We start from the raw sequence: 13,994 nt of genomic DNA on the forward strand, positions 1-13,994 counted from the left end.
CCTGAGATCATGACCTGAGCCGAAATCAAGAGTTGGCTACTCAACTGACTGAGCCACCCGGGTGCCTCTTTTTTTTTAAAGAGTTTTTAAAAGTAATCTCTTCACCCACCATGGGGCTCAAGTTTACAACCCCGAGATCAAGAGTTGCATGCTCTACCAACTGAACCAGCCAGGTACCCCCCATTTTTTTATAAAAAAATTATTTTCATCATCTGTTTCTCAAGGTATTATCTGTTATGTTTATTTACCCCTGTGTTCTGTGTTCCTTTTAGCTTAATCGTCATTTCTACAATGATTTTCTTTTACTTCTCATTCTTTCCTGAGATTTATCCTGCCATTCCTGAGGTGTCATTATTCTAAATTTTTATATTCTTTCATAGGATGTACATTTTTAAAAAATCACGTAACTTTTTCTTAATATAGTTTAGCTAGTTTTGAACTATTGGACTATAATTTTCTGTATTTCGAGGGGTCTTGTATGTTTTAATTCTGCAAGGATTTTATTCTCTTGCTTATTTTTACGTGAAACTAGTTTCCCTGGGTTTTTAGAAGGAAAATCAATTTAAGATAGTTCCCCTCCTCTCCCCTCCCAATTTCATGGCTCTGGAATTCCATCTTCTATCGTTTTTGACCACTATTCAAAGTGTCATGAATTTCTTACTGAAATCTCCTGGCACTGCCTGTCTGCCTCCTCTCTTTTCTTTTCTTTTTTTTTATTTTTTATTTATTTATGATAGTCACAGAGAGAGAGAAAGAGAGGCAGAGACATAGGCAGAGGGAGAAGCAGGCTCCATGCACCGGGAGCCCGACGTGGGATTCGATCCCGGGTCTCCAGGATCGCGCCCTGGGCCAAAGGCAGGCGCCAAACCGCTGCGCCACCCAGGGATCCCTGCCTCCTCTCTTTTCATCTGGCTTTCTCTCTGACCTCTCTTGTCTCTGTCTGGGTCAGTGTGGAGTCTTTGTGCCCCAGTTGCTCCTCAGAGTGGGCCTTTGCCCTGGAAGGGAGCTTTGGATGATTTTGAGAGTTTGTGGGGTGCAGGCAGCTCCCAGGCTATTCTGCGGGCTCCTCGCCCCTGGTCACTATACGGAAAGGCAAACCCCTGCCAGTCTCTGTTGTTCTTCATAAATTAGCTTGCTGAGGTTTGAGCTATTATAGAGTTCTCAGATCTCTCCTATGCCCTGCTGGTTCCCTCACCAGACTCCTCCATAACTAATTTCATTGTGGTCTTGTAGCTGTCTCTGATTTGTCCCACCCGTTCATATTTCAGAGTTTGTTGGGGAATCATTGTGATCCAGTTTTGTTGTAGATTGTGTCTGTGGATTTGGGTTTTGCTTTCCTACCTACCCTAGTTACCCTTCCTACTTGTGTTTTTTATGGTGGCATTTTGGGACATTTAAAAACTGCTGCCAGCCACTACCTTCTGCCCAGGATTCCTCTGTAAACTACAGACCGTGGGCCACATCTTGTCTACTGCTTGCTTGTCTACAGCCTGCAAGCTAAGAATGGTTTTTATGCGTTTAAGTAGTTGAAAAGATCTAAAGAAGACTATAACGTCATGACATGTGAAAATTATTTGAAATTCAAATTTCAGTATCAAGTTTTGTTGGAACACAAGCCATGCCTGTTCATTTACATGTTATCTATGGCTGTTTTCATGCTGTAACAGCAGAATGAGTTTTGGAGACGGAGACTCAGCTGAAAATATTTATTAACTGGCCATTGACAGAAAAAGTTTGCCAACCCTGGTCCTATAGTATACTTTTTACTGGCTACCTAGTAAGTATTCCATTGTGTGAATATATCATAATGTACTGAACCAAGTCCATATTATTGGGCATTTAGAGGAATTCTAAATTTCATTATTACAGGCATCATTTCACAGCTATATTGGCATATATATTTTATTATTTGGGAGGGATATATTGTTACAGGTAAGATTGCTGGATCAAAGGAGATTATACTTTTTAAACTCTTTGATTAATATTGACGAATTGTCATCCAGAAAGGATATACAGGCTAAATATCTATTAAGGACACTGAGCCAATAAATTACAGTGCATTCATGCAAAGAAATATTATGCAGAGGGTAAAGAAAATGAGGTAGCTCAATTTTACTGACACATAAAAATACATAATATATGCTGTTAAACTAAACACCCTGGTTACAGATGTAGAGTATGAGTCCTTCATTTTAAGGAAAGAGGGCAATAGGATACACACTTTTAAATTTTTCACAAGAAGCAGAGATGATAAGTAGGTTGTACCAACTTATACACCCAGCCATAGGATGTCTGAATGGTGGTTTTACCATGCTTTTGTCAGTGTGAGGGTATCTAATTTTTTTTTATTTTTTGCCAATTGACGGATGAGAAAAGGGCATCTTGTTTTCATTTTATATATCAACTTTTGTATTGTTTTGTATGTTCATGGGCTCGAATTAAATTTTTTTGTGAATTTCTTGTTCATTGTCCATTTCTTTTTCCCTGCTATATGCATGTTTTGGAAACTTGGTAGTTTGTAAAGCTCTTTTTATCTATTGGTTATTAATTCTTTGGCTTGTCCACTTGCCTTGGTATGGTATTTAGAGTGATTAGTGATGGTTTTTGCTGTTTATGCATTCAAATCTTCCTGTATTTTTTGTGTGTAGAAAGACTTTTCCTGACTCAGATTTATGTACTTTTGTGCAATATATTTTTCTAGTACGTATTTGATTTTGGTTTTTACATTTAGGTCTTGAGTCTATCGAGAATTTATGCATGTGGGCCATTGAGTAGGGTTTAACTTTATTTTCCAAATGCTTAGCCAGTTGTCTTAGTGCCATTTATTGAATAAGCCATTATTTCAAGGTTATGTAATTTTTTCAGACTGCTTTTTATTAGATCATGTGCATTTCACATTTTTAAAAGTCAGGTTTGTTGATTTGATTTATGTAAAATACAATTGAGTCTTTTTAAGTGTATAGTTGCAGCTGTAGCAAATGTGTGCAGTTGTGTAGCTACCACTCACTCTAGTCAAGATCTGGAACATTTTCATCTTCCTCCAGAAAGTTCCCTCATGCCCCTTTATAGTAGTCATCCTCTTCACCTCTGACCTTATACCCTTGCAGCCACTGATCTGTATTCTAGACCTAGATTTTTGCTTTTTCCAGAATGTCACACAAATACATAGACTTTTGAGTCTGGCTTATTTCACTTGGCATGGTACATTTAAGAGACATCTGTGTTGTTGCATATTATCAGTACATTTTTTTCATTGCTGAGCAACATTCCCTGATACAACCATGCCACAGTTTATTTAACCATTCACTTGTTCAAGGACAGTGGGCTTGTTTCTAGTTTGGGGCTTTTATGAAGAAAGCTACCATAAACATTCACGGAGGGGTCTTTCTGTGGACATGTTTCCATTTCTCTTGGGTAAATACCTGGGAGTGGGATTACTGGGTCATGAATAAGTGTATATTTCATTTTATAAGGAACCATCCAACTGTTTTCCATAGTGGCTGTAGGATTTTGCATTTCCACCAACATTATATGAGAGACCCAGTTACTCTGCATCTTTGTCAGCACTTGAAATTGTCAGTATTTTTTATTTTAGCCAATCCACTAGGAGTATGAGGTTAAATTGTTTAGAATAATTTAGCTGTTTTAAGCAGTGTTCCTCGACTCATCCCTGCACATGCTTTCTAAGACTGGATGCTCCTGACCTGCTCAGTCAGGCTCTAATCGTACAGCCCAAGGCAGCTGAAGAGTCACCATTGCTCTTGTTTCTGTTTTTCTGCTTTCTGTTTCCTTTTGGAGGCTTAGAGAAACCAAAAAACATCAGAGCAGAGACGGAGCTTAGAAATAATCTAGTGGAGGGGTGGCAAACTTTTCCTGTAAAGAGCCACATTCTTGACTTCCCAAGCCATTTGGTCATAGTCAATGGCAACTCACCTCTGCTGTTGTAGCATGAAAGCAGCCACAGACAGCACAGAAACGGATGCGTGGCCATGGTACAATAAAACTTTATTTACCAAAACAGGCCGCCTGCTGGATCCAGCCCTGACACGGCAGTTTGCTGATCCCTGGTTTAGTCTAGCAACTTTATTTTACAGATGAAGGGACTGAGCTCAGGTTCCACCCTTTCTCTTGATTTATAAGTAAAGAAGGCAAAGACCAGAATATTGGCTTTCACCGTTAAGAGACATGCTTACATTGAGTTCAAGATGAGCTTACCTTTTAAACACATGATTCCGGGTCCTAGCAAATGATGTCACATGAAACTATCAATATACGATCTTTCAAAAGTTTTAACTGCAACTAAGACTTTTGGGGACATTTTATATATTGCCATTGACCTCCCTGCTGGTTGACTTTTTTTGAGGCTATTATATCTCTGGAGTAATGGGCAAATTTGAGTAGCAATAAAAATAAAGGTAGTAACGTTTAAGTAAGAAAAGCACCACCACCCTTTTATTTGTCCTCAAAAGACTTTGTTTCCAGTTTTGGAGATGTCCAAACTTCTCTCTGAGATGGCTGTCAAACATCATGTAACAATCCCATGCTTCCCGCCACCCCCCTCCCCTGCCCTGCTCTGAATGTTAATTCCTGACTGTTTTGTTTCATGAATTGCTCAAATAGATGGTTCTTAAGTCAAAAAAAAAAAAAAAAAGAAGAAGCAAAGCCCAAACTGTAACAGGAAAACATACACTTATGGTTCCATGCACGCAAACCTAAAAATAAGCACTGGCTGTGATTCCTCAGGGAGAGAACATTGTTTAGAAGAGACATCTCATGTGTGTGTGTTTTTTCCTCCCTTCCAGCACTGGAGGAAGTACGACATCTATGAGAAGCAAACAAAAGAAGAAACGGACTCAGTAGTGCTGATTGAAAACCTGAAGAAAGCCTCTCAGTAATGGGGATAACTTATTTTAGCCTTCAGCATGACCTTGTAAAGATTCATCCCATTCTGCGTTTGTGATCGGGGAACTCGTTCAATGGAAACTAAAACTACTGGGCCATTTAAAAACAGGCAGCTCAGAAGAGCCACAGTTGTTATGTTGAGTCGTGCACTGAGAAACTAAACACAAGGGGCTCTTTGGTGAAGAGAGGGGAATCCTTGTTGAATTATAAAAGCAGACATCCCTTGCGAAGGCTTCAAAGGAGGGGACAAAGCAGCCAGCAATGATGATGGTAGAGTTAATCTTATCAAGAGTTGGGACAACTTCTGAGGGATCTGTGCCTGCTTTGTATTCTTTGTGTCAAACAATACCAACACATTTTATTTGTTGTGTGAAACTCATTTTGGGTGCAGTTGCTAATGCCAAACTTGAGTCACAGAGAACATCTAGCAAATGAAATTGGTAAAAATCTATTATCTGTTGTTTAGGATCTCATTGAGGAATGTTTGCGGCTCTTAAAACTTTTAGCAGTCTGGAATCATCCACCCCTTGAGCAGCAATTTTCTCCACTTTGAAAGGCCCAGGCATCAGTGTTGGCCATGAGAGATGACATTTAGGGAAACAGCAGAGGCAGCTCCTTTACCTTTCAAAGCTGCGGCAGGCTTTTTGGGGCAGTGGAGGTAGAAAGACTTGTTGGGTATGAGAGTTTGAACCCCACACCATCTCCCACAATGGGTCATGTCTTCTTAATCTCTGCCGATCAGATATTCACCAGGTGTGCCTGTGCTCAGCCCCTGGCTGTGAGGCAACACTCGAAGGGTTTGACAGTCCCGTGGAGACTCCTCTGTTCTTACCATTTGATCTCCACCGGTCATTTGCCAGACCCTGGTTCCCACACCCAGTCTCGCCCCTGTCGCATTCGCCCACATTCCTGTCAGCGTGTCTTTCCCCCAGTTCATCAGAAATTAGAATTTAAAGCTGCTCAGAACACCTAGAGGGGCAGGGAGTAATTTGCATCTCAGGTAAAGTGTGAGGAGACAAACAATGACTGATTTTTACATATTTGTAACTTCTGCGTGAGTCTGCATTTCTTTGAAGGTTTTCAGCATTTACTAATTATGCATTTTCTAAACAGGAGGTATTATCATCACTTAAAACTTCGCTGTTTGCTTCAGAAAAGAATAGTTATATCTTCCCCCTTTCCCTTACAGTCACAACTGGTTATGAGTAGGTTCTGCTTCTTTATATGGATAGCATCTGCGGCTCCAATATTTGTATTCATTTTTTTTTTGCATACTAAGTTAGGGTTCCATTCTCACCCAGCCCTACACCATACCCACAGAGGTGTTCCCTCCGCTCCTCCACCTTCCTCCAAATTTAAGGAAGTGTGGAAGTGAGAGGCTAATCTCCCCTGCCCCCCCACTCTCTCTCCTCATGTGCACCAACTCAGATTCCTGGTAGGAACTTAAAAACTTGATACCGCAAGTTCTCCAGACACTCACCCATTGGTTGGCAATCAGATGCTGCCACTTGCAACTCCTGCTCTTAGGGGAAGGGAGGCCGTCAGAGATGCCTGCTCTCCAGAGGTTTGGGCGGAAGTGGCCACCTGCTTGCACCGCAGTGGAGGAGGAGTGTGCCCTGGCTTTTCTGAGGAAATTTCATGGCAAGGGAAGAGATCGTGTTTCCTCCCGTGCTTTTTTTTTTTTTTTTAGGTCAGATTGAGACCTAAAAAAGGGAGACAGGCAGAGTAGATGTCCCAGTTTGTTCTCTGATTCTCTAAAAAGAACGTTTGGTTTTCCTGTGTAGGGATAAGATTATTTCCTAGTCAAGTCTTTTTTAATTCTGGAAAGCAAAACACCTAAACGCCACACCCAAAGCCAATTTTCCTGGCATCCTATTTGGATGGCAATGGGGAGGGGGGAATGCTTTGGTATTACGATTAGCCAGGGGACTGCAGATGGTGACAGTCACAGCCCGGGAGTGGGGAGATTGCATTTTGTTTCCATTCTCTTGCTTTAAGCTGCAAGATAGTTGAGGGAAAAGGGCAGTGAGTTATGTGAATACCTATGCTATGGCTGTTCTATAATTGCTGAGAAGTGATTCCCAGGCTTTGGGAGCTCTTGGGAATCTGAATACATCAGTGGAATTTCCTTCCCCTGTGGGAAACTCGTAGGATCATTTGCTATGTTATGCCTAAACTGTATGGATTTTTTTTCTCCACATACCTAAGTAAACCCACTGTAAGGATGGTCATTCTTATTCTTTCATTCAGATAAGTTTTTCCTTTATCTGGGCACTGAAGGGATACGCAAAACAATGTTAACAATATTTTTGGTAATGCCTTCAACTAGGGCTCATTTTGTTTAACTTCTTATAGGAAAGCTTGAGTGAAATAAATATTGTCTTTTTGTATGTCATCCACATGTTTTCCTTTGGTCTTACTTTGGGGGGCAGAGTGCTAATGAGGGGTGGGTGGTGGAAAAATTGTAGCTAAAAGAATAAATGTTGTGGGAAAAAAAACCCCAACCATCCAGGATGGCCATTTTATCTTACAGTCATTTCTCATAAGCTTCTCTGCTGTTCTCGGTCCACCTGTGTTTTCTGATAAGAGCATGTACTGGGTTTAGTATCAACACTGTCAGTGCAAGCAGGACCTAAAAGGGACGTAGGTATTTGATGAATCATGGTTCTGATAATTAAGGGAAATGCACTACGGGGCTGGTACTGCACCAGGGTGGGAGGCGGGGTGGGGGGCGCTGCACCAGGGTGGGAGGTGGGGGGCAGGTGGGGGCTCCCCACACTGCACACACCTGCCTCCCGGGTCCCCAGGCGCAGCTGAGGCCGCACCACTGGGCTGGCGGCTGTGAGGGGCTCCGCCTGTCCTCCTTCAACCAAGGGCCAGAAAAGCACGTCATTACCAAGGACAAGAAGGGGGGGCCAGTTCTGCCGGCTGATGCAAGTCTTCGTCCCCACATACCTGCTGGTTTGGGTGTTCCCAGTGAAGGAGTGTCACCCAGACATGGATGCGTCCCTGCAGAGCAGCACGTCGCCAGAGTCCAGGGCGTGACCTTCACCAAGAGTGGCTCTGGCACGTTGCCAACGATGTCATCCTGCCCCAGGAAGAGAATGTCTGTCATCAACCTGATTGTGACCCCCAACCAGTGGCAGGAAACGTATGGGAAAAGAAAAAGAAATACAAGTGTGTGTGCACACACACACTGTTCAGGAGGCTGTCATGGTATATACATGGCAGGGGGACCCCCGGTTAGGAGTTAATCAGCTGAGAAGGTTGGGTGTGAGACTGATCATCAGTTTTCAACAGCTGTCCTCTTAAGAGATGGTCATGTGGTTTCATATTTTCTATAACTACAGCAAAATGGGTTGAATGTCATGGAGGGGTTTTCTTTTCCCCATTCATGTTAAAAAGAAAACCACAGGCCCAAAATGGTGTCACTTACCCAAACTTAATAAACTAGTAAATCAAGACTTAATACCTAAACTAACTGTAGTTTCAACCTCCCAGAGTGTAACCTTTAACTCGTCAACATGGAATTTCCTGGTCAGTGCTGGAAATTTTACTGATAGACCCTTTCCGTTCCTCTTAGGAGAGTGACCTTGTTTAAAACAATGGATTCCTTGCTGATAATTTCCTTTTTCCACTCCCTCTCTTGGTTTGTTTGTTTCTTTTTAGAGGGAAGGTGGGAGAGGGGAAGAATGAGAGGGAGAGGGAATCTGAAGTCTATGTGGGGCTCCGTCTCATAACCCTGAGATCATGACCTGAGCTGAAATCAAGAGTTAAACGCTTAACCAACTGAGCCACTTAGGCTCCACGCTCTCTCTACCTTTAAAAGCCTTTTCTTTTCTGTGGCTCTTTGGAACTCCTCTCTACTTGATAGATGAGATATTGCTCTATTCATGAGTCAAATAATAAAGCCAGTTAGATCTTTAAAATTTACTTGGTTGAATTTTTATTATTTAACAGTGTTAAGCTCTCCGAGTGGGTCTTTAGCCAGATCACATTTACGAATTACCCTGAATCTTTACAAGAGCCAAACCCTAGGGAGTGGGTAGGGGCTGCTGATCTCAGAGATTATTTCTGGAACTATCTAGAATGATCCAAGAAGATTCCAGAAATCTGTTTCCAGGTAAGTATAGTTGTGTTTTTAATAAGAAAGCTTTGCTGCTTTACATCAATACACTGAGTATTATGACAGAAAACAGTACAGACACTCAAGGTTGTATATCTATAGGAGATCTGTGGAAAACAAATTTTTTTTAAATTTTTATTTATTTATGATAGAGAGAGAGAGAGAGAGAGGCGGAGAGAGACACAGGGAGAAGCAGGCTCCATGCACCGGGAGCTCGATGTGGGATTCGATCCCGGGGCTCCAAGATCGCGCCCTGGGCCAAAGGTAGGCGCCAAACCGCTGCGCCACCCAGGGATCCCTAAATTTTTGTAGTCATAAACATGTTCACCTTGTCTCGGAGAGAGGAGCCAGAATGAAGTATATTTGACTTCCAGAATAATTTACCACTTTGTCATTTCCATGAAGTCCTGCTCTTTTATAAGCACGACTTTGTGCTCACTGAGTAACACATTATGCTGTTAGAGTTATTAGTAGTTTTAGAAGAAAGAAAGGAAACATTTATTTCAGAGACTCTTCTTTTAAACCATGATGATTAGATCAAAAACAAGTATTTTGTGTGTGTGTGAATACTCTGGCTAAATCTTGGCATGCTTTTGCTTTAAGCAAGGGAGGAGTTTTATTGTCACTTGGATGTGCTAGATATTTTTTATATCAGTCTCCAAGATTATTTCTTCCTTAAGGTTCATTGGCCTTTAACTGTCTTTCCTAACGGTCACACTATTAGTTTACTATTAGCAACAGGAAAATATTTCATTGCTAGCTTTCAACATTTATTAGGTATAAACATTACATAAACAGAGAAAATAGTGATTAAGTGGCTACCAGGTGCCAAGTTCTATGGATTATTTCACTAAATTCCCATGTGAGTCCCATGAAGATAGGTGGCATTATTATATTCATTTTACATATGAAGAAACTGAGATATAAAATGATTGAGTTGGGGGTGTCCGGGTGGCTCAGCTGGTTAAGTGTCTGCCTTTGGCTTGGGTCATAGTCTCAGGGTCCTGAAAAGGAGCACCATGTTGGGCTCCCTGCTCAGCGAGGAGTCTGTTTCTCCCTCTCCCTCTGCCCCTCCCCCTGCTCATGCTCTCTCCCTCTCACTCTCTCTTTCCCAAATAAATAACATCTTAAAAAAATAAAATGGGTTGTATATGCAAGATCACACAGCTAGTAAAGGAGACAGAATTGGAAACCAAGTCAGCCTGACATTAGAGCCTATATTAGAAGGCCAGTGATATGTTTACTTGTCATAGGAAGAAAGCTACCTAAAGAAAAAACATTTTATTTCAAATTGTTGTCAAATTGCTTATCAAACAGAAGCTATTTGAGAATTTCAACCATTTAGGTGAGCTTTTTACAGCTTTTCAGATTTATTTGTGCATTCATTCATCAGTGTGCTTTACACAGGGCAAAGTAACCTAGATTAGAATTCAGGAGTTCCAAATGACCTTGGGCAGGCATTTCTTCCTGTTTGCATCTGCTTCCCTATCTATAAGATGAAAATGTTAGACTTAGCAATTTTTCATTCCGTGCAAAGTTCATAACACTGGCCATAAGTTGTAGAACTCATTCAGAAGTGAGGATCTTTGCTACAAACACTAGAAATACCATGGGCAGGTACCTTCCTTTCTATGGGCATCAGTGTTGTCATCTGTAAAATGGGGAGATTGGACTAGATTAGCTCTATTCTGACTTCCAACAAAAACTAAGATAATGACTTGTTTTGCATATCAAGAAAATGCATTTACAGTCACCTACTGTTGCTACAGGAAGTAGCTAGCTATGAGCAGTAACTGCCAAAAATAAGCAGAGTGGTTCCTTTAATAGAATGGTAAGAACAGAGGAATTGATACATTGGATGAGCCCTGTGGTCCATCCAAATCAGATTTTTCACAAGGGCCCAGCCATGATTATGCCTAACAACTATTCCTTACCCTGCCTTGCAGATCTTAGGTCATTTTGCCTAGAAACACACACAAAAATGGATTTTGTATAATATAGGTTGCTTGTATAATGATATTTGATATATTACCTAAAATAGAGTCCTTTCGAATTCAATACTTGCACATTTGGTCATTGAATTTAACCTTTTGTTTTAATTTGCTCAAAAATAAAACATGTACATAATGTATAAAGTTGAAAAACACCACAGGGCTTATACAAAACAGCAGTCCCCTGCCCCACCACTCCTGACCCCTGATTCCTGCTCCCAGAAAAGATGCCCTCACCCTATCCCTGGGACCTGTAAAAACGTTGTTACGTGGCAAAAGGGACTTTGCAGATGTGATTAAGATTATAGATCTTAAAATGGGGAGATTATCCTGGATTATCCAGGTCGCCCAATCTAATCACTTGAGTCCTTAAAAGCAGAGAAATTTCTCTGGCTGAAAATGGAAGAGGAGGACAGATTTGAAGTACCGAAAGGACTCAAAGTTCTGTTGCCAACTTGAGGATGGAACAGGTCATTAGAAACTGTTACAAGGAACTGGATCCTGACAACAACATAAATGAGCCTGGCAGTAGATTCTCTCCCCTAGCGTCTCCGGATAGGAGCCCAGGCTGACCAACTACATGACTTCAGCCTTATGAGACCTCCAAGCAGAAAATTCAATCATACTTTGTTGGACTTCTGACCTACAGAAGTGTGAGCTAATAAATGTGTGTTGTTTTAAACTGCTTTAACATTTTTCGCTGGTTCTTTTGGTATATAACTCTTCTGACTAATACCCTAACAATGATATTTCCCTTTTTTTTATATTTCCTATTTTTATTTAGGTTTAGAAACTACCTATTTCTGAATTTCTGCTATGAAAGATGAGGATCTAGCTTTCTTATGTGTCCCCAACACACACATACACACACGTGCGCGCACACACACCTACCCCACATGCACTCACACTTCTGCAAATACAAAAAATTGGGGTTAAAATATTCAATATTGGGGCACCTGGGTGGCTCAGTGGTTGAGTATCTGCCTTTGGCTCAGATCATTATCCCAGGGCCCTGGGATCAAGTCCCACATCAGGCTCCCTGCATGGAGCCCGCTTCTCCCTCTGCCTGCTGCCTGTGTCTCTGCCTCTCTCTCTCTCTGTGTGTGTCTCTCTGATGAATAAATAAATAAAATCTTTAAAAACGAAACAAAATATTCAATATTTGCATTATACTGTATAATCGTTGCACACAGTTGATCCATGTAGAGTATCATTAAGTTGTATTTCCTTTATCTTGTCTTCCCTTTATTGTCTCTTTTTTTGTCTCTTTTTTTTTTATTCAGTTTGTTTTTCTATGTACCTGTCATGAGTTCAGCCCCAAACTCACTAACAAAACCACAAAACCCCATTCAGCATGGTCACATATCATATGCATAATTGACGAGTTCCATTTCTTTTTCTTGGAGACAGCCCTCGTGCAGTTTGCTTGCTTCCTGATCCATTCTGTATGTTTGCCTTCAAGGCCCACCCCCACCTGTCATCCAGGGAGCTCCCTTTGCTTCTCTTCTTTGATGGACTCTGCTCCCCACATTTCAGGTGGTCCTCTTTCTTGCTTGACACCCTGGCGTTGCTGGATTACACCCTGTGATAACTTCCTTAGAATGATTGTGAGGGATGTAATTTTGAATAAGACTCTTCTGTGTCTGAATATAGCTTCACATATAATTAAAACTAGCCCTCGGTGAAGAACTCCTAATTAGAAACAATTTCCCTTCAGAATTTTGAAGACTGTATTCCACTATATTCTTGCTTCTAGTGTTGCTTTTGAAAAGTCTGATTCCTTTATTAATTTCCAGTTTTCTAGGTTTAACTCTTCTTTACCTGTAAGCCTTAAAAGTTTTCTTTGGGTCTCTAGTTTTTTAAAATTTAACAATGGCATGCCTTCTTGAGTAGCTCCTTCCATTTACTGGGGCTGGGCCCTTATGAGCCCTTTCAATCTAAAAACTCGTCCTTCATGTTTGAGACTTCACCTTGGATTATTTCTCACATGATCATGATTCTATTTTTTTATTTCTACAACTATTATTTGGATATTGGGTGTCCTGGATGAATTCTTTAATTTCCAGATCTGTCTCTCCTATTCCAATTAATTATCTTTGAGTTAAACTTTTGGGAAAGAGCCTCGCTTTTTTGTTTTTTTTTTTTGTTTTGTTTTGTTTTTTTTTTAATTTTTTTTTTTTATTTATGATAGTCATACAGAGAGAGAGAGAGAGGCAGAGACACAGGCAGAGGGAGAAGCAGGCTCCATGCACCGGGAGCCCGATGTGGGACTCGATCCCGGGTCTCCAGGATCGCGCCCTGGGCCAAAGGCAGGCGCCAAACCGCTGCGCCACCCAGGGATCCCTTCGCTTTTTTGTTTTTTGTTTTTTGTTTTTTAATCTGCAATAGGCTGTTAAGAGAACCTATTTCAAACTTTACTGTGAGGTTTTGAAATAAACCATAGAAAGGGAACTTTAATAAACAGTAGCTTATGAAACACATACCATTATTTTGGCACTAATTCCTTCTCCATTTTTAAAAAAAGATTTTAAGTAATCTCAGGACTCCTGGGTGGCTCAGGGGGTTGAGACTCTGCCTTTGGCTCGGGGCATGGTCCTAGGGTCCTGGGATTGAGTCCTGCATCAGGCTCCCTGCATGGAGCCTGCTTCTTCCTCTGCCTATGTCTCTGCCTCTCTCTCTCTGTGTTTCTCATGAATAAATAAATAAAATCTTAAAAAATATATTTTAAGTAATCCCTATATCCAATGTGAGGCTCAAACTTACTTGCAGGCTCTACCAACTGAGCGAGCCAGGCGCCCCTCCTGTACCCTTATATGAAAATAATAATCCTGGTGCCAGTGATGTATCTTGCTTCTACAATACTGTGTTATGCTATTTACCTTCATTGTACTGAACTGATAGTGACATGTCATTTTCTAATTGCACTGTTGTTAGAAAAAGACTTTGACGTTTGAATCTCAGGATATTAGAATCTT

The 13,994-nt window shown here is 41.0% G+C and overlaps 1 protein-coding gene across 2 annotated transcripts in view; it reads left to right on the top strand.

The window, feature by feature from the left end:
* IL13RA1 (interleukin 13 receptor subunit alpha 1) overlaps window positions 1-7,297 on the top strand; it is a 54,707-nt gene extending 47,410 nt beyond the window's left edge. For both annotated transcript variants that reach the window (XM_038588154.1, XM_038588153.1), the window contains exon 11: window positions 4,803-7,297. In XM_038588154.1, coding sequence (XP_038444082.1) covers window positions 4,803-4,895 — 93 coding nt within the window. In that variant the 3' untranslated portion in view covers window positions 4,896-7,297. The remainder of the gene's footprint in view (window positions 1-4,802) is intronic.
* The last annotated feature ends 6,697 nt before the right edge of the window (window positions 7,298-13,994 follow it).

This window comes from Canis lupus, chromosome X (assembly GCF_011100685.1).
Source record: "Canis lupus familiaris isolate Mischka breed German Shepherd chromosome X, alternate assembly UU_Cfam_GSD_1.0, whole genome shotgun sequence".
NCBI classification, from domain to species: Eukaryota; Metazoa; Chordata; class Mammalia; order Carnivora; family Canidae; genus Canis; species Canis lupus.